The 21,291-nt window shown below is 41.0% G+C and overlaps 1 protein-coding gene across 1 annotated transcript in view; it reads right to left on the reverse strand.

Annotated features, from left to right (window-relative positions):
* Positions 1-10,449, reverse strand: part of C2H5orf63 (chromosome 2 C5orf63 homolog) — a 192,455-nt gene extending 182,006 nt beyond the window's left edge. Inside the window, exon 1 of the mRNA XM_053701630.1 lies at positions 10,342-10,449. Within this exon, the coding sequence (XP_053557605.1) occupies positions 10,342-10,449 (108 nt within the window). The remainder of the gene's footprint in view (positions 1-10,341) is intronic.
* Between the last annotated feature and the right edge of the window lie 10,842 nt (positions 10,450-21,291).

Consider the following 21,291-nt stretch of genomic DNA (forward strand, 5'->3'; position numbering starts at 1 on the left):
AGGAACCTTCATTCCAGAAGAGCCGTTGGATGAAGAGGATGCTCCGCGTCGGATGTCTTGAAGATGGACCCGCTCCGTGATGGATGGATGACGATAGAAGATGCCGTCTGGAGGACCACTTCGCCTGGCTTGGATGAAGACTTCTCCCGGTAAGGTGATCTTCAAGGGGTTAGTGTTAGTTTTTTTTAAGGGGGTATTGGGTGGGTTTTAGAGTACGGTTGGTTGTGTGGGTGGTGGGTTTTAATGCTGGGGGGGGATTTGCAATTTTTTTACAGGTAAAAGAGCTGATTACTTTAGGGCAATGCCCCGCAAAAGGCCATTTAAGGGCTATTTGCAATTTAGTGTAGGGTAGGGCTTTTTTTTATTTTGGGTGGGCTTTTTTATTTTGTTAGGGGGATTAGATTAGGTGTAATTAGTTTAAAAATCTTGTAATTTGTTTATTATTTTCTGTAATTTAGTGTTTGTTTTTTTGTACTTTAGATAATTGTATTTAATTGTATTTAATTGTATTTAATTTAGGGAAATCATTTAATTATACTGTACTGTTAGGTGTAATTGTAACTTAGGTTAGGTTTTATTTTACAGGTAACTTTGTATTTATTTTAGCTAGGTAGTTATTAATAACTATTTAATAGCTATTCTACCTAGTGAAAATAAATACAAACTTGCCTGTAAAATAAAAATAAATCCTAAACTAGCTACAATGTAACTATTAGTTATATTGTAGCTAACTTAGGGTTTATTTTATAGGTAAGTATTTAGTTTTAAATAGGAATTATTTAGCTAATGATAGGAATTTTTATTTAGATTTATTTTAATTATATTTAAGTTAGGGGGTGTTAGGGTTAGACTTAGATTTAGGGGTTAATAACTTTAGTATAGTGGCGGCTACGTTGGGGGCAGCAGATTAGGGGTTAATAAATGTAGGTAGGTGTTGGCGATGTTAGGGCCGGCAAATTAGGGGTTAATAATATTTAACTAATGTTTGCAAGGCGGGAGTGCGGCGGTTTAGGGGTTAATATCTTTATTATAGTGGCGGCGACGCTGGGGGCAGCAGATTAGGGGTTAATAAATATAATGTAGGGTTCGGCGATGTTGGGGGCAGAAGATTAGGGGTTCATAAGTATAATGTAGGTGGCGGCGGTGTCCGGAGCAGCAGATTAGGGGTTAATAATTATAATGTATGTGTTGGCGATGTCGGGGGCGGCAGATTAGGGGTTAATAAGTGTAAGATTAGGGGTTTTTAGACTCGGGGTTCATGTTAGGGTGTAGACATAAAATGTATTTCCCCATAGGAATCAATGGGGCTGCGTTAAGGAGCTTTACACTGCTTTTTTGCAGGTGATAGACTTTTTTTCAGCCGGCTCTCCCCGTTGATTCCTATGGGGAAATCGTGTAAGAGCACTTTGCACCAGCTCACCGCTAACATAAGCAGCGCTGGTATTGGAGTGCGGTAACGAGCAAAATCTTGCTCAACGCTCACTTCTTGTCTGGTTTGTCAAAACCCGTAATACCAGCGCTGTCTGTAAGTGAGCGGTGAGCATAAACTGCTCGTTAGCACCGCACAGTCTCTAACGCAAAACTCGTAATCTAGGTGAAAGTGTCTTAGTAAATGGAGTACATTCATCAGAGGGGGCTGTTACTAGTGGTGTTCCTCAGGGGTTAGTTCTGGGGCCTGTTTTGTTTAACATATTTATAAGAGATATCAGCAAAGGGCTATGAGAAGTGATATACAGCAATTGGAGGATTGGTGAAATGAATGGGATCTAATGTTTAACACAGCAAAGTGTAAAAGTAGGCATTTAGAGAATAAAAATCCAATTGTTAATTACAGACTCAATGACACTTTACTGACTGTTACAAATGAGGAACGGGACATCGGAATTATTATTATTTCAGATGATTTAAAATTTAGTAAACAATGTAGTACTGCAGCGAGTAAGGCCAGCAGAATGCTTGGATGTATTGGTAGATGTATTTGCAGCAGAAATAGTAAGGATCTTATGCCACTTTACACGTCATTAGTTAGGCCTCATCTTGAGTATTGTGTGCAGTTCTGGAGGCCATATCTTCAGAAGGATATAAACAAACTTGAATCTATGCAAAGGAGCGCTACCAAAATGGTACATGGTCTAAAAAAATAAAGCGTACCAGGAGAGGCGCAATTACCTAAATATGGATAGCTTAGAGGAGAGAAGGGAAAGAGGTGATATAATAGCAACTTTTTTTTTTTTTTTAAAGTTTCAAAAAAAGCTTTATTCAGAAAAAACAAACACAGTACAGAATGTCATGCCACATACCAGTAAAAGAAATGGTAATAAATAAGTAAAGGAAAAGTCTGTTGTTTAACAGGCGGATAAGCCATATGCGTGTCTGACTTTTATAAGGCATACATTCTATCTAGATAGGTATTTACATCATACCATTAACATTACAGTTTAAAAGAAGATTATAACTACAAACTCGAAAATTAACTAAAATTAACTAACAACCATTCCAGCTAATGAAAAGGTAAGGGAAGGAAAGGGGAAAGGGAGGGGGGGGGGGGTCCGACTGGGCTGAGAACAATCGTGGTATTTGACTTAATAATCTAAGGTGGTTTGTGAGAGGAGTGGAGGAGTGAATGCCAATAAAACTGAATGTTGTGATATAGAGGCAGGCAGCCATTTTTGTAATATGAATATTCCTCAACTGAGAGGAGTTCAGATGTGTTGTGTAACCAGTCCTGCACAGTAGGTACATCTAAGGATTTCCACTTGCGGGCTATAAGCAGTCTGGCGCTGTTAAGGCAATATTGGAGGAGTTTCCATCTAATTTTACACCAGATATGATAGCAACTTTTAAGTATATTAAAGGGCTTAGTAAAGCTGAGGCTGTGAGTATTTTACATAAAAAGGAAAATTCAAGAACAAGGGGTCATGATATCAAGCTAAAGGGTAGTAGATTCAGGAGTAATTTGAGGAAGCCCTTCTTTACAGAAATGGTAATTGATTGATGGAATAAACTTCCACAAGAGGTAGTAATGACAAACACTTTGGGGGGCCTTTAAGAATGCCTGGGACAAATATAAGGCTATCCCACGGACTAGATATGTTTATACTTTTAGGAAATATCGGGCAGACTTGCTGGGCCTATGGCTCTTATCTGCCGTCAATATCTATGTTTCTATGTCTCCAAAACACAGTCCCCCATTGACATCCATCTAAAGGAGCTTTCAGTTCCTGTTTTATTGTCTAACATTCCACTTCCCCTCACTTTAGACCCTTATAACTGCTGTGTGCAGCTTTTTATTAATAAAATAAAGATACTCATATTTTTATTTAATGTTATTCTACTGCCCTCTTTATTTTATTTTGGGGGCAACTTTTTTTAATTAACCAGTTAACCTGGTTAATGATTTCTAGCGAAAAGTTAAACTGAGTGCTTGCGGTCACATTAACCACGTGCGCACGTTAAGATAGCGCTCCACTCATAATCTGGCACTGTGTAAGGCTTTGTCATGTTTTGATATATAGTCCTTAGCACTTTGGACCTTTTTAATATTTTTAATAAATTGTGATATGTACTAGAATCAACCTCTATAACTACAGTATATATCTGTTATTTTAAGAGCGGACTTTATATTTTTTTCCCTAACTTTATAGCTTGATATTTACCACTGTGTATGGATTTTTACAATATTTAAGTTAGAAATGAAGTCCAGGCTTACTTTGTTGAGCGGTTCCTTGCCAAGGAGGAAAACCCTTTGAATTGGTGGAGAGCTAACAAGGATAAATATCCCACCTTGGCAATATTGGCAAAACCCTACTTATGCATCTCAGGCACCTTAACACCATCTGAGCGCCTCTTCTCTGCTGCAGGCAATATAGCTTTAAAAAAAAAAAAACATAATTTATGCTTACCTGATAAATTTATTTCTCTTGTAGTGTATCCAGTCCACGGATCATCCATTACTTATGGGATATTAACTCCTCCCCAACAGGAAGTGCAAGAGGATTCACCCAGCAGAGCTGCTATATAGCTCCTCCCCTAACTGCCATTACCAGTCATTCGACCGAAAACATGCAGAGAAAGGAAAACCATAGGGTACAGTGGTGACTGTAGTTTGATGGAAAAATTACCTGCCTTAAAGTGACAGGGCGGGCCGTGGACTGGATACACTACAAGAGAAATAAATTTATCAGGTAAGCATAAATTATGTTTTCTCTTGTTAAGTGTATCCAGTCCACGGATCATCCATTACTTATGGGATACCAATACCAAAGCTAAAGTACACGGATGACGGGAGGGACAGGCAGGCTCTTTATACGGAAGGAACCACTGCCTGAAGAACCTTTCTCCCAAAAACAGCCTCCGAAGAAGCAAAAGTGTCAAATTTGTAAAATTTGGAAAAAGTATGAAGAGAAGACCAAGTTGCAGCCTTGCAAATCTGTTCAACAGAAGCCTCATTCTTAAAGGCCCAAGTGGAAGCCACAGCTCTATTAGAATGTGCTGTAATTCTTTCAGGAGGCTGCTGTCCAGCAGTCTCATAGGCTAACCGTATTATGCTACGAAGCCAAAAGGAGAGAGAGGTAGCCGAAGCTTTTTGACCTCTCCTCTGACCAGAATAAACGACAAACAGGGAAGACGTTTGTCGAAAATCCTTAGTTGCCTGTAGATAAAATTTCAGGGCACGGACTACATCTAGATTGTGTAGCAGACGTTCCTTTTTCGAAGAAGGATTAGGACACAAAGATGTAACCACAATCTCTTGATTGATATTCCTGTTAGTGACCACCTTAGGTAGGAACCCAGGTTTAGTACGCAGAACTACCTTGTCTGAATGAAAAATCAGATAAGGAGAATCACAATGTAAGGCAGATAACTCAGAGACTCTTCGAGCCGAGGAAATCGCCATTAAAAACAGAACTTTCCAAGATAACAACTTGATATCAATGGAATGAAGGGGTTCAAACGGAACCCCCTGTAAAACATTAAGAACTAAGTTCAAACTCCATGGTGGAGCAACAGTTTTAAACACAGGCTTGATCCTAGCTAAAGCCTGACAAAAAGCTTGAACGTCCGGAACTTCTGACAGACGTTTGTGTAAAAGAATGGACAGAGCTGAAATCTGTCCCTTTAAGGAACTAGCGGATAAACCCTTTTCTAAACCTTCTTGTAGAAAAGACAATATCCTCGGAATCCTAACCTTACTCCATGAGTAACTCTTGGATTCGCACCAATATAAGTATTTGCGCCATATCTTATGGTAAATCTTTCTGGTAACAGGCTTCCTAGCCTGTATTAAGGTATCAATAACTGACTCAGAAAAACCACGTTTTGATAAAATCAAGCGTTCAATTTCCAAGCAGTCAGCTTCAGAGAAATTAGATTTTGAATTGATGTTTGAAGGGACCCTGGATCAGAAGGTCCTGTTTCAGAGGTAGCGACCAAGGTGGACAGGATGACATGTCCACTAGATCTGCATACCAAGTCCTGCGTGGCCATGCAGGCGTTATTAGAATCACTGATGCTCTCTCCTGTTTGATTCTGGCAATCAATCGAGGAAGCATCGGGAAGGGTGGAAACACATAAGCCATCACGAAGGTCCAAGGTGCTGTCAAAGCATCTATCAGAACCGCTCCCGGATCCCTGGATCTGGACCCGTAACGAGGAAGCTTGGCGTTCTGTCGAGACGCCATGAGATCTATCTCTGGTTTGCCCCAACGTCAAAGTATTTGGGCAAAGACCTCTGGATGAAGTTCCCACTCCCCCGGATGAAAAGTCTGACAACTTAAGAAATCCGCCTCCCAGTTCTCCACTCCCGGGATGTGGATTGCTGACAGGTGGCAAGAGTGAGACTCTGCCCAGCGAATTATCTTTGATACTTCCATCATTGCTAGGGAGCTTCTTGTCCCTCCCTGATGGTTAATGTAAGCTACAGTTGTGATGTTATCCGACTGAAACCTGATGAACCCCCGAGTTGTTAACTGGGGCCAAGCCTGAAGGGCATTGAGAACTGCTCTCAATTCCAGAATGTTTATTGGTAGGAGACTCTCCTCCTGATTCCATTGTCCCTGAGCCTTCAGAGAATTCCAGACAGCGCCCCAACCTAGTAGGCTGGCGTCTGTTGTTACAATTGTCCAGTCCGGCCTGCTGAATGGCATCCCCCTGGACAGATGTGGCAGAGAAAGCCACGATAGAAGAGAATTTCTGGTCTCTTGATCCAGATTCAGAGTAGGGGACAAGTCTGAGTAATCCCCATTCCACTGACTTAGCATGCACAATTGCAGCGGTCTGAGATGTAGACGTGCAAAGGGTACTATGTCCATTGCTGCTACCATTAAGCCGATCACCTCCATGCATTGAGCTACTGACGGGTGTTAATGGAATGAAGGACACGGCATGCATTTTGAAGCTTTGTTAACCTGTCTTCTGTCAGGTAAATCTTCATTTCTACAGAATCTATAAGAGTCCCCAAGAAGGGAACTCTTGTGAGTGGAAAGAGAGAACTCTTCTTTTCGTTCACCTTCCATCCATGCGACCTTAGAAATGCCAGTACTAACTCTGTATGAGATTTGGCAGTTTGAAAGCTTGAAGCTTGTATCAGAATGTCGTCTAGGTACGGAGCTACCGCAATTCCTCGCGGTCTTAGTACCGCCAGAAGAGCACACAGAACCTTTGTGAAGATTCTCGGAGCCGTAGCCAATCCGAATGGAAGAGCTACAAACTGGTAATGCCTGTCTAGAAAGGCAAACCTTAGATACCGGTAATGATCTTTGTGAATCGGTATGTGAAGGTAAGCATCCTTTAAATCCATTGTGGTCATGTACTGACCCTTTTGGATCATGGGTAAAATTGTCCGAATAGTTTCCATTTTGAACGATGGAACTGAAAGTTCCCTCTTTTTTGGGAACCACAAACAGATTTGAGTAAAACCCTTGTCCTTGTTCCAACCGCGGAACCAGATGGATCACTCCCATTAATAAAAGATCTTGTACGCAGCGTAGAAACGCCTCTTTCTTTATTTGGTTTGTTGACAACCTTGACAGATGAAATCTCCCTCTTGAGGGAGAGAATTTGAAGTCTAGAAGGTATCCCTGAGATATGATCTCTAACGCCCAGGGATCCTGGACATCTCTTGCCCAAGCCTGGGTGAAGAGAGAAAGTCTGCCCCCCACTAGATCCGTTCCCGGATCGGGGGCCCTCGATTCATGCTGTCTTAGGGGCAGCAGCAGGTTTCCTGGCCTGCTTGCCCTTGTTCCAGGACTGGTTAGGTCTCCAGCCTTGTCTGTAGCGAGCAACAGCTCCTTCCTGTTTTGGTGCAGAGGAAGTTGATGCTGCTCCTGCTTTGAAATTATGAAAGGAACGAAAATTAGACTGTCTAGCCTTAGGTTTGGCTCTGTCTTGAGGCAGGGCATGGCCTTTACCTCCTGTAATGTCAGCGATAATTTCTTTCAACCCGGGCCCGAATAAGGTCTGCCCTTTGAAAGGTATATTAAGCAATTTAGATTTAGAAGTAACGTCAGCTGACCAGGATTTTAGCCACAGTGCTCTGCGTGCCTGAATGGCGAATCCGGAATTCTTAGCCGTAAGTTTAGTTAAATGTACTACGGCATCTGAAATAAATGAGTTAGCTAACTTAAGGGCTTTAAGCTTGTGTGTAATCTCATCTAATGGAGCTGATTCAAGTGTCTCTTCCAGAGACTCAAACCAAAATGCTGCTGCAGCCGTGACAGGCGCAATGCATGCAAGAGGTTGCAATATAAAACCTTGTTGAACAAACATTTTCTTAAGGTAACCCTCTAACTTTTTATCCATTGGATCTGAAAAGGCACAGCTATCCTCCACCGGGATAGTGGTACGCTTAGCTAAAGTAGAAACTGCTCCCTCCACCTTAGGGACCGTTTGCCATAAGTCCCGTGTGGTGGCGTCTATTGGAAACATCTTTCTAAATATCGGAGGGGGTGAGAACGGCACACCGGGTCTATCCCACTCCTTAGTAACAATTTCAGTAAGTCTCTTAGGTATAGGAAAAACGTCAGTACTCGCCGGTACCGCAAAATATTTATCCAACCTACACATTTTCTCTGGTATTGCAACTGTGTTACAATCATTCAGAGCCGCTAACACCTCCCCTAGTAATACACAGAGGTTTTCCAGCTTAAATTTAAAATTTGAAATATCTGAATCCAGTTTGTTTGGATCAGAACCGTCACCCGCAGAATGAAGCTCTCCGTCCTCATGTTCTGCAAATTGTGACGCAGTGTCTGACATGGCCCTAATATTATCAGCGCACTCTGTTCTCACCCCAGAGTGATCACGCTTACCTTTTAGTTCTGGTAATTTAGCCAAAACTTCAGTCATAACAGTAGCCATATCCTGTAATGTGATTTGTAATGGCCGCCCTGATGTACTCGGCGCTACAATATCACGCACCTCCCGAGCGGGAGATGCAGGTACTGACACGTGAGGCGAGTTAGTCGGCATAACTCTCCCCTCGTTGTTTGGTGAAATATGTTCAATTTGTACAGATTGACTTTTATTTAAAGTAGCATCAATACAGTTAGTACATAAATTTCTATTGGGCTCCACTTTGGCTTTAGCACATATAGCACAGATATCTTCCTCTGAATCAGACATGTTTAACACACTAGCAAATAAACTAGCAACTTGGAAATACTTTTCAAGTAATTTACTATAATATGAAAACGTACTGTGCCTATAAGAAGCACAGAAAAAGTTATGACAGTTGAAAATTAATAAACTGAAAAGTTATAGCATCAAATCTTTGTAAAAAACACAATTTTAGCAAAGGATTGCTCCCATTAGAAAAGGATAACTAACCCTGATAGCAGAAAAAAAAAAAAAATACAGAAATAAACGTTTTTTTTTTATCACAGTCAACTACAATCTCACAGCTCTGCTGTGAGTGATTACCTCCCTCAAAACAAGTTTTGAAGACCCCTGAGTTCTGTAGAGATGAACCGGATCATGCAGGGAAGACAATAAACTTCTGACTGAATTTTTTGATGCGTAGCAAAAGCACCAAAAAAGGTCCCTCCCCCTCACACATAACAGTGAGAGAGATCAGTAAACTGTCATAAATTAAATAAAACGACTGCCAAGTGGAAAAAAATAGTGCCCAAAACATTTTTTCACCCAGTACCTCAGAAAATTAAACGATTTTACATGCCAGCAAAAAACGTTTAACATTAATAAATTGAGTGTTATTAAAAAGCCTGTTGCTAGTCCCTGCAAATTAGGCTAAAGTTTTATGCATACAGTATAATTCCAGTGAAGTGCCATTCCCCAGAATACTGAAGTGTAAAATATACATACATGACAGCCTGATACCAGTTGCTGCTACTGCATTTAAGGCTGAGTTTACATTATATCGGTATGGCAGAATTTTCTCATCAATTCCATTGTCAGAAAATAATAAGCTGCTACATACCTCTTTGCAGATTAATCTGCCCGCTGTCCCCTGATCTGAAGTTTACCTCTCCTCAGATGGCCGAGAAACAGCAATATGATCTTAACTACTCCGGCTAAAATCATAGAAAAACTCAGGTAGATTCTTCTTCAAATTCTACCAGAGAAGGAATAACACACTCCGGTGCTATTATAAAATAAACTTTTGATTGAAGGTATGAAACTAAGTATAATCACCACAGTCCTCTCACACATCCTATCTATTCGTTGGGTGCAAGAGAATGACTGGTAATGGCAGTTAGGGGAGCTCTGCTGGGTGAATCCTCTTGCACTTCCTGTTGGGGAGGAGTTAATATCCCATAAGTAATGGATGATCCGTGGACTGGATACACTTAACAAGAGAAAAAAAAAAACCCAGCCTCAGCCAGGAGCATGTGGTCATGTTGACATTTTTGTATTTCAATGCAAAGTCCCTGGAAGAGTGAATAGCAGAATGTTATAAAGAGTTAATAGTCTATCTCTTTCTAGTTCTACCTCTTTTCAAACAGTTTGTGGTTTTATTTTGCTTATTTATAAAAATGTCTTCTGCTGCTTAAAAATTGGTCAGTGTTAAGTTTTAGTCTGAAGTTTATATTAGTAACACTCAGTTTATGGATTTTATTTTAAATATGAAAACATTTTATTGAATTTGATAAAACCGATGAATTGAAAAAATAATAGTCTGATTAATCGATTATAAAATTAACCGATATTTGCAGCCCTACTATGTACTTTTTTATTCTCACAGTTTTACAGAATTGGGCAGTCAAGTCTGAAATGGATTGTAGTATTGCAAATACTGAATGTGAAGCAGTTATGTTGACATGCGGTAATTTGCAATCACAAGACAATTTTAATAAAGCAATCAAAAGCTTTGTTGTTCTTTACCTTTGTGAACAGAGTTAGCACAGGTTTTTCATTCTGAAAAGTGAAAAATCGCTTTATCAATAAGAATGAAGAGGTTTTTGCTTGTTGCCAACACCTTGATTGCAGCATCTAATAAATAAATAAAAAAACATTTGTTTTCATTATTCTAAAAGCCACAACATTTGCATTTTAAACAATTTTCAATATGTTCTGTTTTTATCGACAGAAAGAAAAGGTTTAATAAAATCCTATTTTGTAACGTCATACTTTTAGACTGGAAATGCAGGTTAGGATTTTTCAAATGGAAAAAATAAATATAATTTCAATAGCTGAACGTATAATCCTTGTGGTAAAACGAATATAAAATGAACCAAACTGAAAGTAATACATTGAGGCCCTGTGCCAACAATCAAAAGCTCAGCTTGAATCAATCTATAAAACATACAAATACTGAACAGTGTCCCACTGACACCATAAATATGAGGTGCAACATTATTTCCTTGATATAGTGCAGAGATATGTATTGTACAATGACTATGTATAACACAGAATACATATTTTCAGAAAAACAATTCAAACAAAAGACTGCACGGTTAACCAAAGAATATTAAACAGAATTTCCAATGTACACCATTGTCATAGGGGAACAAAATTGGGAAATGTAATTCACTTTTTATCATGAATATGAGAAAGCAGAAATCAGGGAACATAAAACCACAAATACAGAATGAAAAAAAGACCTTTTTGTGTTGTTGTCAACAATGGACCATTTTTTAAATATACTCTTACCTAATACAGCTAAAAATGTGCAACAAAATAGTCAACTTAAAGGGACAGTATTGAGATAATATCTAGCTATCATTGCATTCTAGTGCAGACATGTTTGCATATGTCCAGGAACACTCTTTTTTATGTGCCTGCAGTGAAACCTAGGTTTCAAAATGGTGGCACCCATAATTAGAGGGAGGTGTATAAAAAGTATTTATAGTGTCCCTTCAGATATAGCCTTTTTTTTTTTACTTACCTATCAAAAGTATATATTTTTTTTAAGTAGACAACCCCAGGTATTGGTATTTTGGTATAACTTTTTCACAAACTCTGGGGTTCATTCTGCAGCCCTCTGTGTTAGGAAGTTGGCCTTTACTGAAGGGGACAGTAAACACCTTGGGCCCCATTACATATGCGGCGTCGCCCGCAAAAGCTGTCAATGACGGTTTTTACGCTATTTTGGTATTACATATATGGCGTAGCATACAAGTTACGTGCGTATATTTCACCCGTCGCCCGCAATTTTTACTCCCATAAGCTAACATGGGATCGCATCGCAAATCGGTATACAATGTTCAGCGCAAGGACTTACATGGCGAAAATGGAGAAATCTTACTCCATTTTCACCTCTCCATACTAAGGAAGCCGCAGCAGGCCTTGCGCTGAGTATGGGAGCACCGTAACTCCCGAAACTGCCTGCAAAAATAAACTAACACCTAACGCATGCGCAATATATTGCTACCTGTCAACCACCAACCCCCACCGCAATAACTAATAAAATATATTAACCCCTATATCTGCCATCAAACCCACACCGCAACTACAAATAAAGTATTAACCCCTATAACCGCCAACCCGAACATTGCAAACTACCTAATAAAACTATTAACCCCTAATCTGCCATTAACCCACAACGCAAACTACCTATTAAAGTATTAACCCCGAAACCGCCAAAGCCAACAACGTAAATAATTAAATTACTAAACCCCCTAACCTAACACCACCTAAATGAACCCAAATTACAAAATACTAAAGTTACTAACTATTAAAATAAAAAAATCTAACAGTACTTTAAAAATAAAATAATAAACTAAACATAAATTAAAGGGACAGTCTAGTCAAAATAAAAATTCTGGTGTAGACTGTCCCTTTAAACTACAATTACATAAAAAAAATCTAAGATTACAGAAAATAAAAAACCAAATTATCAAATTCGAAAAAATTATACCTAATCCCTATGAAAATAAAAAAGCCCCCCCAAAATAAAAACACCACATACTCTAAGAATAAACTGCCTTAAAAGGGCTTTTTGCAGAGCATTGCCCAAAGATAATTAGCTTGTTTACATTAAAAAAACACAAAGTGGGAAGTCGCTTTCTTACTTAGCTCCTGCAGTGTTATAGAGAACCTACTAAATACTATTGGATTTCGACAGAAATTTGCAGGATCAAGCTTGTTTATGAATACCTAACTGCAGACAGAGTAGATACATATGCAAAGTCTGACGATCGGGACTTCCTAGACCTGTGGGTGATAGCAGATATACTAAAGTGCGGCCTACAACGCTTTCCGGCACCCTCCCCCCCCTGTGAATGGGGGTAATCTAGTTCAACATGGATATTCCAGAGAGAGGGGGCCTAGGTCTCACCTTGTGTCACCTTCTGAGCTTTTGAGCAACAGGTGTGCTATAGATTTGATAAACTAACTCTCCGTATACAGGGCAGACCCCGGGAAGACCCTTTGACAGAAGCAGCAGGCCCGACATCTCCCCCAACGTCCAACACTCGCCTACATATAAACACGGTGGAGCAAACTACACAACTATTGGAGGCCCAAATTGAGGGCCATGAGTGCATACCCTGGCGGAGAAATGTGCCAGAGAGGATCAAGTTTGCAACTAAGTGCACTGAGATGGGACTGGAACCTACAAGTTCGGATGGGCCGTGACGCATCAAGATGACTCCCCGGAGCGGAGTGCTGCTATACTACCTATGGATGTGCGCAAGATGGCTGTCTCACACCTGGTTTGCAGTGACTGGCCGGGAGCCTTTTGGAGAGGTGCGGCTGACCTTCAGGAGTGGGACTTGGGTCCCTGTGCTCACTTGGCGACAGACCTAATACTGCCCTCGAGGGAGAAGCAGCGTGCTGTGTCCAGGGGACTAATAAACTTAAACACATCAGCAAGCTTCAATTACCTTAGTTTGCCACAATTCATTGTGGTTTTGACCCCTCTGGATGAATATCGTTTGATCTGGAAGTCCATTTGTGGCCTTTTCTTACTTGACCCAATAGGTGTGGGATGATCACAATACCACTAGATAAGCTGTTTATTTTTTATTTATTTTTTTCCTATATAGGCCTCGCTTCCATTGAGTCGTAATTCAGTTTGCGTGCACTCGCAAACCGATAAATATGCTGTCGGAAGCAATATCGTTTATCGACTGTTTCCAATGGCGCGTTATACCTCGATATCGGCAGCCGGACTTCGGCTGCCGAAAAGATCTTCGCGTCCCATAGAAAGTAATAGAAGCCGTTAATCGATAAATTATACCAGGTTTCCAATGAAAGCGCTAACCGTTAATACATTGTCGGAGGCTGTCGATACATTGAGATATATTACCCCCAGCTCAACTAGGTGTAAAAGAGGAAAATTGTGCTTTTTGAGACCTATTTTCTATTGAAATTATAAAACTTGCAAATAATGCAAGTGTTTTAATGTAGAAATAAATTGTTATAAGTAATATTTATTGTTGTCTCATGTATAGAAATAGTTGAACTTATATTCTAATAGAAATATCAGTATATATTTAAATATAATAATATATGCAAGAACATATCTACAGAATGCAAACTAGACCTATGCCTAGGGCAGCAAGAAATATTACTTATATTTATGAAGTGTTAAATATAATTAAATTAGAAAATAGTATTTGATTAATAAAAATATGGATAAGTGTTTTTTTATTTTTCTTGAGAGGCGATCACAGGTAAGAAGCACGGACGTTAAACGTAAATTCTATAGCGTAAGGTCGGGTTACCTTAGCAACTAATTGATTTTCAAGAAATCCGACGTCAGATGGAAGCGTTAACACAACGTTAACTTACAGCTACACGAAAAGAGCGACTGCGCGCAACACGCTAATCTTTTCAATGGAAACCTGGTACTAAAATGCAGCCGTAAATTACATTTAGCTGTCGGCCGCTTTGGTAGCTTACGGCTCCATTTTTAACGACTCAATGGAAGCGAGGCCATAGTTTCTACTTGCTCTGTTAGCAATAGTTAGAATTGTGTTTTTTTTTCTTTTTTCTGCCATAAGACTCTTATCCAGTATTCCAGAGACCTGTTGCTAATGTGTACCATTGCTTGTATCCCCTGCCTGAGGCCACCTTTTATTCAGAATATAATTAGTATAATGTAACAGTGTATAAGCGCTGAACTTTCACTATACTTTAAAAGCAAAATACCATTGTATATATGTTTTCATGCTTCATCTTGGGTACTGTTTGTGTTCTATGGTTATCTGGTATCAGCTTTATCAGGAACATTATAGCTCAGTACTTCTACTACTGCATTTTCCTATACATGGTTAATACTTTGCCAGCTGCAACTGGAATGTACCATAGGAGTCCTTATATTTGACCTAGTGAATAGAAGATATCCCCTACCTTCCACATAAAACAGAGCTTTATGCTCATCTGACTACATATGTTTATATTTTATATAGACATACACCAAAAGCTTAGCACCTGTCACATGTCCTTATGTAGCCAACTTCAAACATAAACCCCACTGCTTTGTGACATTAGAAAATTACACCCTTCAAGAAATTCAGTTCACACATTTCAAACTTCACTTTTGGGTTAAAACACTCACATTCGCCCTTTGTCCGGGACTCATCCCCCTCTTATAGACAAACCCGGAATTCACCTGTGGTCTGCCTTGGAGACTCCACTATCGCGGAAGCCCGGCTCGTCCTTACTCAGCGTTCTGTGCTTCTCTGCTACCCCTTCGTGTGTGTGCTCGTTGACGTTCAGGGCGTGCTTCCGTCACAATACCTGCAGTGGGGCGTGGTGGAAATCGCTACCGTGTGTGCACTCCAGTGATTACTCAGGTAATTCTCAAATAGCGAAAAAAGGCACCTTCACGGTTATGCGATTAAAAACATAATTTATGCTTACCTGATAAATTCCTTTCTTCTGTAGTGTGATCAGTCCACGGGTCATCATTACTTCTGGGATATTAACTCCTCCCCAACAGGAAGTGCAAGAGGATTCACCCAGCAGAGCTGCATATAGCTCCTCCCCTCTACGTCACTCCCAGTCATTCGACCAAGGACCAACGAGAAAGGAAAAGCCAAGGGTGAAGTGGTGACTGGAGTATAAATTAAAAAATATTACCTGCCTTAAAACAGGGCGGGCCGTGGACTGATCACACTACAGAAGAAAGGAATTTATCAGGTAAGCATAAATTATGTTTTCTTCTGTTAAGTGTGATCAGTCCACGGGTCATCATTACTTCTGGGATACCTATACCAAAGCAAAAGTACACGGATGACGGGAGGGATAGGCAGGCTCTTTATACAGAAGGAACCACTGCCTGAAGAACCTTTCTCCCAAAAATAGCCTCCGATGAAGCAAAAGTGTCAAATTTGTAAAATTTGGAAAAAGTATGAAGCGAAGACCAAGTTGCAGCCTTGCAAATCTGTTCAACAGAGGCCTCATTCTTAAAGGCCCAAGTAGAAGCCACAGCTCTAGTGGAATGAGCTGTAATCCTTTCAGGAGGCTGCTGTCCAGCAGTCTCATAAGCTAAACGAATTATGCTACGAAGCCAAAAAGAAAGAGAGGTAGCAGAAGCTTTTTGACCTCTCCTCTGCCCAGAGTAAACGACAAACAGAGAAGACGTTAGTCGAAATTCCTTAGTTGCCTGTAAGTAAAATTTTAGAGCACGGACTACATCCAGGTTGTGCAGTAGACGTTCCTTCTTCGAAGAAGGATTTGGGCATAAAGAAGGAACAACAATCTCTTGATTGATATTCCTGTTAGTAACTACCTTAGGTAAGAACCCAGGTTTAGTACGCAGAACTACCTTATCCGAATGAAAAATCAAATAAGGAGAATCACAATGTAAGGCTGATAACTCAGAGACTCTTCGAGCCGAGGAAATAGCCATTAAAAATAGAACTTTCCAAGATAACAACTTTATATCAATGGAATGAAGGGGTTCAAATGGAACGCCCTGTAAAACATTAAGAACAAGGTTTAAACTCCATGGTGGAGCAACCGTTTTAAACACAGGCTTAATCCTGGCCAAAGCCTGACAAAAAGCCTGGACGTCAGGAATTTCTGACAGACGTTTGTGTAACAGAATGGACAGAGCTGAGATCTGTCCCTTTAATGAACTAGCGGATAAACCCTTTTCTAAACCTTCTTGTAGAAAAGACAATATCTTAGGAATCCTAACCTTACTCCAAGAGTAACCTTTGGATTCACACCAATATAGGTATTTACGCCATATCTTATGGTAAATCTTTCTGGTAACAGGTTTCCTAGCCTGTATTAAGGTATCAATAACTGACTCAGAAAACCCACGTCTTGATAAAATCAAGCGTTCAATTTCCAAGCAGTCAGCTTCAGAGAAGTTAGACTTTGATGTTTGAAGGGACCCTGAATCAGAAGGTCCTGTTTCAGAGGTAGAGACCAAGGTGGACAGGATGACATGTCCACCAGATCTGCATACCAAGTCCTGCGTGGCCACGCAGGTGCTATTAGAATCACTGATGCTCTCTCTTGTTTGATTCTGGCAATCAATCGAGGAAGCATCGGGAAGGGTGGAAACACGTAAGCCATCCTGAAGTCCCAAGGTGCTGTCAGGGCATCTATCAGGACTGCTTCTGGATCCCTGGGTCTGGACCCGTAACGAGGAAGCTTGGCGTTCTGTCGAGACGCCATGAGATCTATCTCCGGTTTGCCCCAACGTCGAAGTATTTGGGCAAAGACCTCCGGATGAAGTTCCCACTCCCCTGGATGAAAAGTCTGACGACTTAAGAAATCCGCCTCCCAGTTCTCCACTCCCGGGATGTGGATTGCTGACAGGTGGCAAGAGTGAGACTCTGCCCAGCGAATTATCTTTGATACTTCCATCATAGCTAGGGAGCTTCGTGTCCCTCCCTGATGGTTGATGTAAGCTACAGTCGTGATGTTGTCCGACTGAAACCTGATGAAACCCCGCGTTGTCAACTGGGGCCAAGCCAGGAGGGCATTGAGAACTGCTCTCAATTCCAGAATGTTTATTGGCAGGAGACTCTCCTCCTGACTCCATTGTCCCTGAGCTTTCAGAGAATTCCAGACGGCACCCCAACCTAGAAGGCTGGCGTCTGTTGTTACAATTGTCCAGTCTGGTCTGCTGAATGGCATCCCCCTGGACAGATGTGGCCGAGAAAGCCACCAAAGAAGAGAATTTCTGGTCTCTTGATCCAGATTCAGAGAAGGGGATAAGTCTGAGTAATCCCCATTCCACTGACTTAGCATGCACAGTTGCAGTGGTCTGAGGTGTAGGCGAGCAAAGGGTACTATGTCCATTGCCGCTACCATTAAGCCAATTACCTCCATGCATTGAGCCACTGACGGGTGTTGAATGGAATGAAGGGTGCGGCAAGCACTTTGAAGTCTTGTTAACCTGTCCTCTGTCAGGTAAATCTTCATTTTTACAGAATCTATAAGAGTCCCCAGGAAGGGAACTCTTGTGAGTGGAACGAGTGAACTTTTCTTTTCGTTCACCTTCCATCCATGTGACCTTAGAAATGCCAGTACTAACTCTGTATGAGATTTGGCAGTTTGAAAGCTTGAAGCTTGTATCAGTATGTCGTCTGGGTACGGAGCTACTGAAATTCCTCGCGGTCTTAGTACCGCCAGAAGAGTGCCCAGAACCTTTGTGAAGATTCTTGGAGCCGTAGCCAATCCGAATGGAAGAGCTACAAATTGGTAATGCCTGTCTAGAAAGGCAAACCTTAGATACCGGTAATGATTTCTGTGAATCGGTATGTGAAGGTAAGCATCCTTTAAATCCACTGTGGTCATGTACTGACCCTCTTGGATCATGGGCAAAATTGTTCGAATAGTTTCCATCTTGAACGATGGAACTCTTAGAAATTTGTTTAGGATCTTTAAGTCCAGGATTGGTCTGAAAGTTCCCTCTTTTTTGGGAACCACAAACAGATTTGAGTAAAACCCCTGTCCCTGTTCCGATCGTGGAACTGGGTGGATTACTCCCATTAACAAGAGCTCTTGTACGCAGCGTAGAAACGCCTCTTTCTTTGTCTGGATTGTTGACAACCTTGACAGATGAAATCTCTCTCTTGGAGGAGAGGATTTGAAGTCCAGAAGGTATCCCTGAGATATTATTTCTAGCGCCCAGGGATCCTGGACATCTCTTGCCCAAGCCTGGGCGAAGAGAGAAAGCCTGCCCCCCACTAGATCCGATCCCGGATCGGGGGCCCTCAATTCATGACGTTTTAGGGGCAGCAGTAGGTTTCCTGGTCTGCTTGCCCTTGTTCCAGGACTGGTTAGGTTTCCAGCCTTGTCTGTAGCGAGCAACAGCTCCTTCCTGTTTTGGTGCAGAGGAAGTTGATGCTGCTCCTGCTTTGAAATTACGAAAGGAACGAAAATTAGACTGTCTAGTCTTAGTTTTGGCTTTGTCCTGAGGCAGGGCATGGCCTTTACCTCCTGTAATGTCAGCGATAATCTCTTTCAACCCGGGCCCGAATAAGGTCTGCCCTTTGAAAGGTATATTAAGCAATTTAGACTTAGAAGTAACATCAGCTGACCAGGATTTTAGCCACAGCGCCCTGCGTGCCTGAATGGCGAATCCTGAATTCTTCGCCGTAAGTTTAGTTAGATGTACTACGGCCTCCGAAATGAATGAATTAGCTAGTTTAAGGACTCTAAGCCTGTCCGTAATGTCGTCCAGAGTAGCTGAACTAATGTTCTCTTCCAGAGACTCAATCCAGAACGCCGCTGCAGCCGTGATCGGCGCAATGCATGCAAGGGGTTGCAATATAAAACCTTGTTGAACAAACATCTTCTTAAGGTAACCCTCTAATTTTTTATCCATTGGATCTGAAAAGGCACAGCTATCCTCCACCGGGATAGTGGTACGCTTAGCTAAAGTAGAAACTGCTCCCTCTACCTTAGGGACCGTTTGCCATAAGTCCCGTGTGGTGGCGTCTATTGGAAACATTTTTCTAAATATCGGAGGGGGTGAGAACGGCACACCGGGTCTATCCCACTCCTTAGAAACAATTTCAGTAATTCTCTTAGGTATAGGAAAAACCTCAGTACTCGTCGGTACCGCAAAATATTTATCCAACCTACACATTTTCTCTGGTATTGCAACTGTGTTACAATCATTCAGAGCCGCTAACACCTCCCCTAGTAATACACGGAGGTTTTCCAGTTTAAATTTAAAATTTGAAATATCTGAATCCAGTCTGTTTGGATCAGAACCGTCACCCACAGAATGAAGTTCTCCGTCCTCATGTTCTGCAACCTGTGACGCAGTATCTGACATGGCCCTAATATTATCAGCGCACTCTGTTCTCACCCCAGAGTGATCACGCTTACCCCTTAGTTCTGGTAATTTAGCCAAAACTTCAGTCATAACAGAAGCCATATCCTGTAATGTGATTTGTAATGGCCGGCCAGATGTACTCGGCGCTATAATATCACGCACCTCCCGAGCGGGAGATGCAGGTACTGGCACGTGAGGCGAGTTAGTCGGCATAACTCTCCCCTCGTTGTTTGGTGAAATTTGTTCAATTTGTACAGATTGACTTTTATTTAAAGTAGCATCAATACAGTTAGTACATAAATTTCTATTGGGCTCCACTTTGGCATTGCAACAAATGACACAGGTATCATCCTCTGAATCAGACATGTTTAACACACTAGCAAATAAACTTGCAACTTGGAATACAATTCAATTAAAAACGTACTGTGCCTTTAAGAAGCACAGAAAATCTATGACAGTTGAAAATTAATAAATTGAAACAGTTATAGCCTCAATCCTTGTAAACAACACAACTTTAGCAAAGGTTTATCCCAATAGCAAAGATAACAAATTCTGAAAGCAGGAAACAATTACAGAATAAACGTTTTTTTTTATCACAGTCAACTATAATTCTCACAGCTCTGCTGAGAGAAATTACCTCCCTCAAAATAAGTTTGAAGACCCCTGAGTTCTGTAGAGATGAACCGGATCATGCAGGAAATACAATGAGCTGCTGACTGAAAAAACTGATGCATAGAAAAGGCGCCAAAACCGCCCCTCCCCCTCACACACAGCAGTGAGGGAGAACAGAAACTGACAGAAAAAAACAGATTTAAGCAACTGCCAAGTGGAAAAATGGTGCCCAAACATTTATTCACTCAGTACCTCAGCAAATGAAAACGATTTTACATTCCAGCAAAAACGTTAAACATAATTTCTAGTTATTAAACAGCTTTATGTACTTCTTACAGTGTAATTCTCTGAAGTGTAAAGTATACATACATGACATTATATCGGTATGGCAGGATTTTCTCATCAATTCCATTGTCAGAAAATAAAAGCTGCTACATACCTCTATGCAGATTCATCTGCCCGCTGTCCCCTGATCTGAAGATTACCTCTCCTCAGATGGCCGAGAAACAGCAATATGATCTTAACTACTCCGGCTAAAATCATAGCAAAAACTCTGGTAGATTCTTCTTCAAACTCTGCCAGAGAGGTAATAACACACTCCGGTGCTATTTTAAAATAACAAACTTTTGATTGAAGATATAAAACTAAGTATAATCACCATAGCCCTCTCACACCTCCTATCTAGTCGTTGGGTGCAAGAGAATGACTGGGAGTGACGTAGAGGGGAGGAGCTATATGCAGCTCTGCTGGGTGAATCCTCTTGCACTTCCTGTTGGGGAGGAGTTAATATCCCAGAAGTAATGATGACCCGTGGACTGATCACACTTAACAGAAGAAAAGTTCTTTTGTTTATTACTTGAACAGCAGACAAATTATTCTTAAATTCAGCTCAGGATGGAAAGTTTGGGTTATTCCCAGTGACCCACTGACGCGTTTCGGCTCGCTGGCCGTAATCGTAGTGTGGTCTGTATAGCCTCTTTCGGCTCTTTTTAAATCTGTAGGCTTTTGCCTATTGGTTAAAACCA

This window comes from Bombina bombina, chromosome 2 (genome assembly GCF_027579735.1).
Source record: "Bombina bombina isolate aBomBom1 chromosome 2, aBomBom1.pri, whole genome shotgun sequence".
Classification (NCBI taxonomy): domain Eukaryota; kingdom Metazoa; phylum Chordata; class Amphibia; order Anura; family Bombinatoridae; genus Bombina; species Bombina bombina.